At 34.0% G+C, this 14,293-nt stretch overlaps 1 protein-coding gene across 2 annotated transcripts in view; it reads right to left on the bottom strand.

The window, feature by feature from the left end:
* Positions 1–14,293, bottom strand: part of KAT6A (lysine acetyltransferase 6A) — a 147,591-nt gene that overhangs the window by 60,025 nt on the left and 73,273 nt on the right. For both annotated transcript variants that reach the window (XM_051975593.1, XM_051975592.1), the window contains exons 3-5: positions 4,827–4,942; positions 4,243–4,324; positions 3,227–3,362 (exon numbers count right to left, since the gene is read on the bottom strand). In XM_051975593.1, coding sequence (XP_051831553.1) covers positions 3,227–3,362; positions 4,243–4,324; positions 4,827–4,942 — 334 coding nt within the window. The remainder of the gene's footprint in view (positions 1–3,226; positions 3,363–4,242; positions 4,325–4,826; positions 4,943–14,293) is intronic.

Raw genomic sequence — 14,293 nt, forward strand, 5'->3', positions numbered from 1 at the left:
CACTAATGCTTGTACTGTTAAGCAGATAATCTCTTATAAAATAAATTTGAAGGTGATTTTTGTTTGATCTTTTTACTCTTCTCAAAGTGATTTTCTATCTCATTCACTACAGCTATTCCAAGCTCTTTATGCTGTACCCCACACCCTACTCCCAAACCTCACAACCTCATCTTTAACTGAGAAAATACCAATCACTTTCTGTGAACTACTTATTCTTCTCTTGTTTTTCAATTCCTTTGACCAAAACTATTTCCTCCTTTCCTTCAATGTCTGTGAAGATGTGGCCCCTCTACTCAAGGGCCAATCTTTGCTCTACATGTTTTGATCCAGCCCTCTCTCCTGTCTGCCAGCATATTACCTTCATTATTATCCCATCTCTCTCTAATCTTTCATGATTCCCTTTCCTGCTGCCTATGAAAAACTCAGGGCTCCTCTTTAATTAAAAAAGAAACAAACCATCAAAAACTCCTTTACTAGAGATCTTGCCATCTTTGCTTGCTATCATCCTATAGCTCTCTTCTCTTTTTGAAGCAATTCCTTAAGTTGTCTATATTTATTGCCTTCTATTTCTTCCCTCTCTTTTAAAAACGTCTGCAAACCTGGCTTCCAATCTCATCATTCAATGGAAACAGATCTATCCAAAATTACCAATGATATAGGTGCAAAATCTGATGGTCCTTTCTCATTCTTCATCCTTTTGATCTTTCTACAGCATTTTACATAGTTCACCAACCTCACCTTATAAGAAACAAGAAGAGAATTCTATGCTATCCTTAGAAAAGACCTTAGATATATATATATATCTTCCTTGGGTTTTTGATACACTACTCTCTTCTTATTTCTTCTATCTATTCAACTATTCTTTTTGCTATAACTGAGACAACTGTGTCTCCTTCTACTGAATCTTTTTTGGTAGAGCAGCAGACATAGCATGATTTCTAAATGTAGATGAAACTAAGGCTTAATCCTGAGTTTTTTTTTCAACTATTGTCTTTTTTGTATACATTATCTCCCCCTTCCTTTTTTCTTCCCTTTTTCTGTCTGTCTGTCTGTCTGTCTCTCTCTCTCCTCATCAATTTATATGAATTTAATTATGCTCACTACTCAGAATATTCCCAATGCTATGTAATCAGCTACAGTCTCTCTCCTAAGTTCTAGTTTAATATTAACAACTACCTAATGGACAATACAACAAATGCAACATTAGGAAAAAAAAAACATCATATTTCTCCTAAAGCCAACCTTTTCCCAAACGTTCCTATTTCATCTTCAAGGACATCGTCATACTTTCAGCCACCCAGGTTTATAACTTGAGAGTCATTCACAACTACTCTTATTCATATCTCATATCCAGTAGCTAAATCATTTCTACCTTTCACATCATTTCTCATATTCATCTCCTTTCCTCCACTCATATAATCACCATTCTAGTTCAGGCCCTTATCATCTCTCATCTGCATTATTGAAATAGTCTACTGAATGTTATCTCTGCCTTTTATCTCTTCCCATTCCAATCCAATCTCCATATAGCTGCCAAGGCAATGTTTCTAAAAAACAAGTCCTACAATACCACCCTCTTACTTAATAAATTCCAGTCGCTCTCTATATATCAACAGATCAAATCAATAGATCAAATATATATGTTTGTTAATTCCAGTGACTCTCTATCTCTGTTAATGTAGATTAAATATTAAGTTTGTTTGGAATTTAAATTCCTTCACAATCTGGCCCTAAACTAAACTTATGACATATTACTTTCCTTCAACATATCCTATAGTTCAATCACACTGAATTTCTGTTCCTCAGAAGCAAGAGTTTTAACTTCTTTTTGCCATACCATTAGACTGGCCATTCTCCATGACTGGAACACTGTCCCTCCTCAACACCACTTCTTAGAATTTCTGGGTTCTTTAAAATACTCAATTTGGGAATCATTTTCTATATAAAGTCTTTCCTGAGGCCCATAGCTAGTACTTTCCCCTCCAAATTAGTAACGATCTAGTGTATGTTTTGTGTATACATTTATGTGCACTTTTTTTCCTCTCTCCTCAGACTTAGATAAATATTAAGGTCCTTAAATATTAAGGTCCTCTTAAGGGACTTTTTTTTTCTATGTAATCCCCAATGCCACCACAGTACCTAACAAAGAATAAATGCTTAACTTGAATGTTTGAATAGCTCATTAGCATTTAACATAAAGATAGTAATGAAAGGCTTATCAAATTTACAAAGGTCATAAATCTAGAAGGGATAAGTAACACAATAACTGACAGCTCACAAGAAGATCTTAACTGATTAGACTACATCATCAAATTAAACAAGATGAATTTTAATATGGATAAGTTCTTACCCCTAAAGTCAATAAATCAACTTCACAGGCACAAAAGGAGGGTATGGGGGAAAAAAAAGAGGGGAAAGAGGGAAGGAGATGCAACAGAGGCATACTTATAGAAATCATTTTTCTTGAAAAGATCTGAGAGTTTTGGTGGACTGCAATGTCCAAGTAAGTCAACAGTGTGACATAGCAGCCCCAAAAGGCTACATTAAGAAAATATAATTTGTGTATGTTGGGGGGAAGAAGAGGGAAAATATGATAACTGGAAGCATGCCATGACATCATGGCCCAGATTTATCTGGAAGCTGGAAAAATTGGAGATTTTTATCCCAAAGAAGAAAAAACTAATGGAGTAGGGATATGGGACATGACAGCTGCCTTCAAATACCTGACAAGCAATCATATGAAAGAGGGATTAGACTTATTCTGCTTGGCCTCAGAAGGGAAAATTTGCAGAGATGAAAATTTAGACTTGATGTAAGAAAAAACTTCTAAACAATTAAAAGTTAACCAAAAATTAGAATGGGCTGCTGTAGGAGACAGTAGTTTCTCTTTTACTGGCATTATCCAAATATACTCTTGGAGTAAACAAAAAGTTCTCTGAAGCCTATTTGAAGTCTAAAATTCAGAGATGAAAACCCTTTCTACAACATCCCTGACAGATGGCCATCTAAACTTTGCTTTAAAAATTTCATATTCACTATGTATTATTGTCTTTAAAGGAAATATCAATGTGATCATTAAAATTTTACCTAAGTGAGCAATGACATTTCTTATAAAAGTACAAATTAGTACTATGGAAATTAGTCATAAAAAATAGACATTATCTTCTTAGAATGGGTCCTTTCTTCCCTTTTCCTTCTATTTGATCCTCCTATAAAAAGTACTTACACTGTGTTTTGCTTCTTTAACCTGTTTTTGGGGCGTCCTATTGGATTGGCATAGCGCCGTTTTATCTGTGCTGCTTTTTTATGTAGAAGTTTTCTTCCTTTTTTCCGAGGTCGACAAATCTGACATATCCACATGCCTACAAAAAATTAAAATCTCATGTCAAGTAAGTGCTGGTATAAATAGTCTCAATGACTTCAAAAACACTAAGCTGATAGAAAATTTTCATTTCAGACTTTCCTAAATTCTGTAAAATGTGAGAGATCCTAAGAAGATCTAACTTCTATAGGACTGTTAGGATTTTTCAAAATTGTTCATTATACAAGCAATATAATCTTTCTGTTCCAACAAACAAACAAAACTTAGTAAAGATGGCAAGGAAAGGCAAGGATATTTTCCCTTCTATTATTATTCATTAAACTTCATTAAACTTCTGTCTCTCTCTCTCCCTCTGTCTCTCTGTCTGTCTGTCTCTCCCTCCTTCCCTTCTTCCCTCCTTCCCTCTGTCTATCTGTCTGTCTGTCACACACACACACACACACACACACACACACACACCTTTTCTCCACAAGTATTTGCATAATGGTGAAGCATATAAGCCACCCCCACCTTTAAAACCAGAGGAACTCAGTGTTTGACCTATGATAGGCTTTCTTTCACCAATAAGCTAACAGCCTTGGATTAAATGCTACACATCACAGGAAGAGAGTTGAATAAGGTTAAAAATGGAACCAAAAATTATCAAATTTTGACACTGAATCACCATAGCTTCCATAAACATCACCTGTGAAAATTATAGTCAAACAGGATTAAATTCATGCTACAGGAATTCTCACATGTATAAATAGAAAGACTACCTCAACTTCAGAGAAACAAGTGTTTTTCTACTTATAATATCAGTATTTTCAAATAGAAAGTTATAGAGAATTCTCTTATTTTTAAGACATGAAGAAAGGTATCTTTAACCCACTTTCACAGTGTTCCTTTTTTTTTCCTAGTTAGATTTCAGAATGCATTACCTTTCGGCATCCTGGTGAGTGGCGGATCACAGCATTCCATGTGAAAACCTCGGTCACACGAATCACAGAAGAGCATGTTATCCTACAAAAAATGACAAGAAAAGGTAGTTTTACTTAATTTTTAACAAATCATACCTAACAAAATATACCTGACCCAAGTCTTTAAGAACTCTCAATAGAGTTGGGGTACACTCTTGAATAAACTAGATCAAATGAATGAAAAAAAAAAAGCTCCTTAATTTGGACTAAAAGAATGAGAGACCAATATGAATTAATGCAAAGGTATTTTATAGGATAGTTTTTAAAAAACTATTAATTTCATTGCTTTCATCAAATATATAAGATATATGAAACTAAGCTTTCAAAAAACAGGACAATATAAGTCCCTACAAAAACCTGTTTTAGTTCACAGGTAAGAATGATCTATAATTAGCATGCCAGTTAATATATTAGAAATAGATGCATCTAACTTACCCAAGAGCCTCAAGAAAAAAAAATTTTTTTAAGCGGTTTAAATATTCTCTCTAAATGCCTAATATTTCTTTATAAACAGAATATCTAATCAGGAAAGCAGAAGTACTCACTGCATTTTTGCCCTGGTCTCGACAAGAGCTGCACGTTTTACACTCAATGCACTGCCACCGTAAGGCCTTTACTCGAACTGTTAACTCTGGAGAGAACTTTAAACAGGATGGATGACCTATCAAAAGAGGATATGACTGACACTGAAATAATCATCATGAATTCTATTAGTGTACTGAAATGGTAATATACAAAAAAAGAGAATTAATCACGGATACATTTTTTAAAATAGACATAAAAGTATACTTAAATATATGTGGAACTTAATAGTTGCATCCTATTTATCTTAATATTACAAGTGATTTCCATTGTATTTAGTTTTCAAGATAAATGTTTTAAGCAATTTAGAAATGAAACAAACAAAATAAAAATTACACTGGATTAAGTTTGGTAAAATCCAAAATTTTATATATCCTATCTCAGCATGTAAATTCTGAGTTCACAACATAAAATGGCTGAGTGAAATGAGCAGGACTAGGAGATCATTATATACTTCAACAACAATATGATGATCAATTCTGATGGACGTGGCCCTTTTCAACAATGAGATGAACCAAATCAGTTCCAATAGAGCAGTAATGAATTGAACCAGCTATACCCAGCAAAAGAACTCTAGGAGATGACTGTGAACCACTACATAGAATTCCCATTCCCTCTATTTTTGTTCGCCTGCATTTTTGATTTCCTTCACAGGCTAATTGTACACTATTTCAAAGTCCAATTCTTTTTGTACAGCAAAATAATTGCTTGGACATGTACACTTATATTGTATTAATTTATACTTTAACATATTTAACATGTATTGGTCAACCTGCCATCTGGGGGAGGGATGGGGAGGAGGGAAAAAGTTGGAACAAAAGGTTTTGCCATTGTCAATGCTGAAAAATTACCCATGCATATGTCTCGTAAATAAAAAGCTATAATAAAAAAAGAAAAAAAGATAATATAAGATGGCCTTCCCATTACTGATAATATACTTTGCATATTATAATGAAAGAATAACATTCAAAAAACACACACAGCAACCGTATGTGTAAGTGAGAACTGCCAACAACCAAACTTAAATAACTGAATTAAACTATAGTATATCAACAACAGAATGCAATTATCATTTAAAAATAAATAAACAAGGAATGCCAGGAAATTTTTAAAAGATTATTTGAAATAATGCCAAGGTAAAGACCATAATACACACTAATTACAATTACATAAGAAGTGGCAGTAAGGTAAAGTAGACAATAAATGCTAATCTTGAAGATAGGAAGATCATTCAAATCTTGACATGATATGTGAAAGAGGCAGTAATGCCTAGAGCATATACATCAAAAGATTTTAATCTTCCATGAAACAATGAAAATGTCTTATAAATAGAAAAGTACTATATAAACTTCCAAGTATTTATTCGTTTTGTGATTTCATTGGTATAGGTATAAAAACTCTATCTAAAGACATAAATCAACAACTTATTTTTAATTTACACAATCAGAGTTGCCTGGGGCCCTGAAGGTTTAAGTAATTTGTCCACAGTCACAAAGTCCATTTATATCCCACACAATACTCTAACCCAAGTATTCCCATCTCCAAGGCCAGACTCAAGCCATTATTTATTTATATATATATCTATATCTATCTATCTATATCTATATCTATATCTATCTATATCTATATCTATATATATCTATATACCTATATATATCTATATATATCTATATCTATCTATATATATATATATATATATATATATATATATATATATATATATATATATATCAATGAACTTCAAAGTTAGCACACAGGTCATCAAGAAAGGCCACAGCCTGACTCGAAGGGGTTGTATATAAGATCAGTCAATCACAGGGCAAAAAAACAGGTCTCCTCCCATCTTCCAAGACAGCTGATTGTGAGGCCTGATTCCAATACAACTATATGTAACATTCCTCTGGACATATATATTCCCCCATCCTCCACTGAACAAGTTCCAAATCAACTTTCTTCTGAGCTGAGTATGAACTCACCCTGGTCTGGTGGGAAAACTCATTTCTTTTCACTCAATATTCTCTCTTTTCCCTTTCCCCTCTCTTCCTCTCCCCCCTCTCTTCTGTCTCTCTGTGTCTTTGTCTCTGTCTCTCTCTCCCCTTCCCTTTTTGTCTCTCTGTCTCCCCCCTTCCCTTTTTGTCTCTCTGTATCTGTCTCTGATGTTAACATTTATCACTTTATTTAGATTTGTTTGTTTCAAGTTAAATGCATAAAATTTTTTTAAGAAAAAATTTTAAGGAGACTACAAACAAAATCTTTAGGAAAAAATATAATGTACTCATTTCTAAAATGGAACTTTCTCCTCTAAAATTGGATAATATACCCTTATTTGTTTGTTGTAGTAGTAGGAAAATAGGGTCTTCCACATTGTCTTCTTTTTTTTGTATAACAGTAAAGATATTCAAATTTATAAAGTATAAAGTCTAAAAAAAAGTTGTATTTCTCCAAAGTAAGAAGTTATATTATAAATCTCAAAAGGAATTTGAGAGACAATACAACGTAATGGATAAAAAAAACTGGTCTAAAAACAAGAAGATCTGGGTTCAAGTCATACACTGAATACAAACTAGCTTTGAGACCCTGGCCATCTTACTTTAATTGCTATAAATTACAGAGAAGTTACTGATTTGCAATATTACAGTTAAATAGAGTTGAATTGAGTTTTAGTAATTTTTCATTATCATACCTTTAATTTGTAAAGTACTTAGCACAAGCACAGTGCCTGGTATGTAACAGGTTCTTAATAAATGCTTTTCTATTATTCTCCTTTTATTTTATTCGGCATCCATTCATTTAAGTTTTCTCACATTACTCTTAATTCCTTTCGGTACACTATTCCTTATAACAAAATTATATCAATATGTAATAATTTATCCAGTCACTTCCAAATCAATGGTCATTCAAGTTTACTTTTAAATGCTCTAACTACAAAAAGTACTATGAACATTTTGGTACATATGGGCTTTTTGCATTATTAGAGAGTTTTAATATTACTATTCTGGGATCAAAGGTTATATTAAAAGTTTAGTGATTTTTTTTTGCATAATTGCAAACTTTTCCAGAATTATCAGACCTATTCATATTTTTATCAATGTGATACTACTCCTCTTCCCTTCCTACAACCACTCCAACACTGATTATTTCTGAATTCTATCACCTTTATCACTAAGTTTGGGAGATGTAGAATCCTAAGTGCAAAGATTTAAAATTGCAAAGTATCTCTAAGGTAATCCTCATTTTATATTCAGACTCAAGCTTAATAATTCCAAATTCAGTGTTCTTTCCAAAGAACCACACTGCAAGTTGCCTTCATTTACATTTTTCTTATAATTAGTGACAAAGTAATCTTTTAGACTAATGTTGATTATCTTCCAATTCTGCTACTGAAACTGTTCATAAGCTTTAACTAATTTACTGGGGAATATCCCTAGGTTGTATATATTTGTGTCAACTACCTAAGTATCTTGGGTATCATGTTTGTATAACAGATATTTGATACAATGTGGTTTTCCCCCTTCAATATTCCAGTTGAATTGATTATATTAATACAAAAAGCCTTTTAATTTTATGTAGCTGAAATTCTCTATTTCTAACCTTTGTTAAAAATTTTCCGTAAGCTGTGTTTACAAGAGGTATCATTTAATTCAAACATGATTAAGTGCCTACTGGGTACAATGCATAATGCTCACAGGGAAACAAAAAGACACAGTTCCTTTCCTCAGTAAAGCTTATAATCAAATAGAGAGCATGAGACATGTACAAAGTACTATAAATGATTATATAATTAAATGGGACAAGGGAAGTAAGACCTATATAGCAATATAAGACAAATTATAAGATCTACAAACAGCTAAGATTCTATAGAATCACCACAGAAAAGAGATGATATGGATGTGAAGTACAAAGTTCTGACAAACAATTTGAATGAAAAAAGTAGGAGCATCTAAGAGATTGATGTGGCTATATGGGAAACTCACAAGCAAACTCTTTATTAGTAATAGTCATATATATAATTTTGTGATAAACGCAAGTAAATCTCAATCAGAACATTCAAAACACAAAACCTACAGGAAAAATTAGGTTTGGTTCAAGAGAAATGAACATGCAACCGGAACCTTATGGATAACATAATCTGAGTACCCCCAAAATGGCATAGTCCTGTTAAGAATATAGTCTATAACTATAAAGCCCAGAAATGAGCTGAGATTTTTTATGAATTTTATTTTTTAATTTTTTTATGACGAGAAGGAAATTTTTAAGTTAGTACATGGACAAAAGGGCAAAGGAAAAATACAAAGAACAGATAGGACCACTAAGTTAAAATGGATAAACACAACTACTCATGCTCCGAATTCAGGTTCTGTTTCCAAAACTGACATTCATTATTATGAAGTATAAAACAAAGACTGTTTGATAATCTTGTATTATGTAATAGATTCTTCTATACTAACTACAAACATGCCCAGGTATCCGTGATCCTTAAACTAAACTTACTCCTTCACTAAATATTAGATTTCTTCTATAGCTCTCTTCTATTTTCAACCAAATTCCTTAAAAAAAGCTATACAAATCTAGCACCTCCAATTCCTCTGCACTTAACTCATTTACAAACTCTCTGCCTATAATTTGACTTCCAACTTCTTCACTAAAATGAAACTGCTCTCTCCAAAGTCAGTCAGTAAATAAGAATTTATTAAGCAACTATCATGAACCAGATACTAACTAAAACTAAATATTTGAGGGTACAAAAAGAATAGAAAAGATAGTCCCTGTTCTCAAAGAACTCAAGGTCTAAGGGGAAAAATAACATGCAAATAGACATATACAAGATAAATTAGATGATCTCAGAAGGAAATCCCAGTATTAAGGAAGATAGGGAAAGGCCTCTTACAGAAGGTGGAATTTTAGCTGAGATGTGAAGAAAGCCAGTGAAGCCAGGAAGTAGAGATTCGGAGAGAGAATTTCAGGCCTGGAGGATAGCAAGTGAAAAAAGCCTAGAGTCAAGGAGATGGAGAATTTAGTGCAAGGAATAACAAGGAATAACATGTTCAGACTACAGAGTATTCAATGACCAAATCTATTATCTTCTCAATCATCATCATTCTCAATCTCTCTGAAGCATTTAGCATTAGTGACTACCCTGTCCTACCCTCTCCTTCTAACACTCTTATCCTCTCTGAGTTAGGTAGTAGCATAATAAAAAGGAGAAAGTGCTGAAACATTCTGTATATTACTAACAAAACCTAAACAAGAAGAAATAGGGGGGAAAATTCCTTTCAAAATTACTGAAAATATCTGAGATTCCTTACTAAGATTAATAAACTACCCCAAACGTTATAGAAATAAAGTCATAAATGTAATTAGAATGATCGTCAAAACCAGGGGTCCTCAAACTACAGCCCGCGGGCCAGATGCACCAGCTGAGGATGGTTTATCCCCTTCACCCAGGGCTATGAAGTTTCTTTATTTAAAAGCCCACAAAACAAAGTTTTTGTTTTTACTATAGTCCAGCCCTCCAACAGTCTGAGGGCCAATGAACTAGCTCCCTATTTAAAAAGTTTGAGGATCCCTGGTCAAACCTGTCTTATAAAGACTTCAATAAAACACCATTCAGAGAAAGAAAATGTTCTTTTTTGTGTCATGAACTCCTTTTGGCAATCTGGTTGAGATCCAGGAACTCTTTCAAAAATGGTTTTAAATGCATAAAATAAAATACATAGAAAACAATTACATTGAAATCTAGTTATCAAAATATTTTTTAAAGATGTTCATGTATCCCAAATTTAAAATTCTAATTTAGAGGAAGGAAAATGAGTCTCAAGGGAAATAATGAAAAAAGGAGCAAGAAAGGGAACCTAATAGTTCCAGATCTTAAACTACACTATAAATCAATCATCACCATCAAGAGTGCTTGCTGATGGTTAAAAAAGAGATAGGCTGATCATTTAAGATATATTAGGTATAAAAGTTCTCAGAAGAAAATGAACACAGCATCATAATATTCAACAGATTCAAGGTACCAACGAGGTAAATTCACTTTTGGATTTATTTTTGTTCTTGTTGCTATTATTTGAGGGGAAGAGGGAAAAGGAGGGAAGAATATTGCTAGGAAAACTGGAAAGCAATTTGCCAGAAATGTGTTTGAGCCCACCACCTCACACCGTGTATCATACAGCAAGTTGTAAATGAATATATGGATTAGATCAATTCTTTTTTTATATCATAGATTCCTTTTGGTAGTTTGGTAAAACCTTTGAACCGCCTCAGAATAACATTTTCAAATGCACAAAATATACAAGATTACAAAGGAAATCCAATTATACTGAAATAGTTATCAAAATATTTTTAAAACAAGTTTACTTACTCCAGGTCAAGTACTTCTGAGCTGGACTTAAAAAGATCACATTATAAACAAATTAGAGGAACTGAGAAAGAAAATACTTTCATAATTATTGATAAGGAAAGAGATGCTGACTAAATAATGGATAAAAAGGATCAAAGGACATAAAATGAAGAACTTTCAACATATAAACCTCAAAACTTTTTGCACAAAATTAAAGCAGTAAAGTTAAAATGAAAACAGTTAACTAGGAGAAAAAAAAAACCTTTACAACAAATTTTCCTGATAAAGGTCTAATATATAAGATTACAAATATATAAGTATAAGAACCATGTCCCCTATAGACAGATGGATAAAGTATATAAAAATGTAGTTCTCAGAAAATAAAAAGGTTATTAACAACTGTATTTTTCAAAAGGTTCCATATGGCTAAAAAGATAACTACAAATTATAACTGAGATTCAATCAACCAACCAATAAAAATTTATTAAGTGCCAGGTAACAGTGGCTAAGCAATGGAGATTTTAAAAAGAGGCAAAAGACAGATCCTGCTCTTGAGAAGCTTACAAGTGACAATATAACAAACAAATCTATCACAAAGGATAAAATAAGAAATAATAAGGGAAGTCCCTGGAATTTAAAGGGTTCATGGAAGGCTTCCTGTAGAAGATTTTAGGTGAGTCTTCAAGGAAGCCAGCAAGGTCAACAGTCAGAATACTGTTGGGCTTTTCAAAGGTTTTCAGACCTAGGGGACAACTGGAGAAAATGCCCAGAGCCACAAGATAGATTATTTTGTTGGTAGAACAACACAAGAGGCCAGTGCCACTGGTTTGAAGAGAATGTGTCAGAGAGTAAAGTGTAAGACTGGAAAGGAAGCAAGAAGCAAGGATATGAAGGTCTTTGGATGCCAAACATAGAATTTTGCGTTTCATCCTGGAGGGCATAGGAAGCCAATAGAATGGAGGAGAGGTAGTGTCCCCCGTCTTTTAGAAAAATCAATTTAGTGAATGAAGAGAGAGTAGGAGGATGGACTAAAGTGGGGAGAGACCTGAGGCAAACAAATCCACCAGCAATAACAAAGAAGAGAGTATATTCAAAAGCTGTCACAAGGCAGAGATCAATTAAGAGGATCAATGATTTCAGAAAGGTGGTGTCTTGACTGACAAGTAAATTTGACTGAAGTGGGACAGAGTTATGCAAAGTCACCCCCTCTCTCTTCTGAAGCCAATTTGGTCCAAGTGGTAAAATACAGGTTAGGATGACTAGAAGCACCCCTGGATGCAAAGCGAGATCATGGCCTTTTCAAGTTTGTCTTTCACAGGTCTTAGGTTTGCCTATATCCAATGATCAAATCTAGGTAAGATACGAGACCAAAAAATGTTCTCTTTTACTTAGTTTAAAAAAAAAATTGTGGGAGGGGAAAACCCTCAGGATTTCTGCCCAAAACAGAAACAATTACTATTTACATTCTTTCAGGGCCATCAGCACCCAATGAGCAAGTAAAGGCTTGGGCTAGGACCTATTGTTGGCCAATCATTGAGATTTGGGATTCAGGTATGTTGAGGGAAGGGAGAGAAGGAGGGAGGGAAGGATAGATGGAGGGAGGAAAGGAAAATGGAAGGGAGAGAAGGAGAGAGGGAAGGATAGATGGAGAGAGAAAAAGAAGGAAGGAAAAGGGGATAGAAGGAAGGAAGGGAAGAAGGAAAGGAGGGAGGAAGGGAAAGAAAAAGCTGAAGTTGCCCTCAACACTAAAAGGGAAGGTAAGACGGAAGGGAGAAGGGTTAAAGTGAAAGATCACAAGTTCCACTTTGGATATATTGAGTTTCTGATATATACTGAACATACAATTCAACATGTCTGAGAGGCAATTGGAGATGTAAGACTGAAGGTCAGGAAAGAAACTTAGGTAGGAAGTGTGGTGCTAAGAATCATTAACACAGATCTCACCACATGCTCATTAGATTGACAAAGATGACAAAAAAGAAAAAAAATACAATTATTGGAGGAACTGCAGAAAGAAATAAAGTATACTAAAACAACACCTGTTAGTGGAGCTATGAATAACTGAACCAACCATTTTGTAAAGTATTTTAAAACTGTATTCCAAAAGATCAAAAAATTGTACATATGCTTCAACCCATACCTACAACTCGGTTCATATCCCAAAGAGATCAAAGAATGAGGGCAAAGATCCATTCATATATTTATAGCAACACTTTTTGAAGTAGCAAGGAATTGGAAACAAAGTGTTTTCCCATCAACTGAGGAATGGCTGAACAAATTATTGTATATGAAACAATTAAAATGCTACTATAGTATAAGAAATGACAACAGGGAATAGAATAAGGGGGAAAAAATTGGAAAGAACTGTATAAACTAATCCAGAATAAACTAATATATTTCAAGAGTCATCTTTGCTCTATACTACTTCAACTTTGTGATCTTATCAGCTCTACAATTTTAACTACTATATCTATGCTGATGATTCTCAGATCTATTGTACTGACCCTAATCTTTCTCTGACCTCCAATCTCTCATCTCTACTTGTATGAGACATCATAGACTTTTCAAACTCAATATATCCAAAACAGAATTTATTATCTTTCCCTCTAAACTCTCTCCTTCCTGCTTTCCTTATTATTACAGAGGGCACTATCATCAGGTGCCCAATCTAAGAGTTATGCTGGAATCCTCGCTTGCTCCCACCACTCCACTCCCAATATCCAGTGCCTGGCGATTTCATTTTTTTCATTATCTCTTGAATATGTCCCTTCCTCTCCTCTGACACTGCCACCAGGTTGCAGGCCCTTCTCACCTCATGCCTGAATCCCTGTAATAACCTATTGGTGGGCATGTCACAGAAACCTGACCACGCCAACACTTCTCCAACATACCCCTATCCTGCCACATTCAATAAACCCCAATGGATTCCTATTTTCTCCAGGATAAAAGTCTGTTTGGCAAAGACTTTTATTATCTACTTCCTTCTTACACTTTACTCCCTAACAGTTAGTCTTCAATCATTGGATTGATGTCCTGGGCTGTTCTCCCAAGGAGATGCCTTATATTTTAGCTCTACGCATTTTCTCTGGC

The sequence above is a fragment of the Antechinus flavipes genome, chromosome 2, assembly GCF_016432865.1.
Source record: "Antechinus flavipes isolate AdamAnt ecotype Samford, QLD, Australia chromosome 2, AdamAnt_v2, whole genome shotgun sequence".
Lineage (NCBI taxonomy): Eukaryota > Metazoa > Chordata > Mammalia > Dasyuromorphia > Dasyuridae > Antechinus > Antechinus flavipes.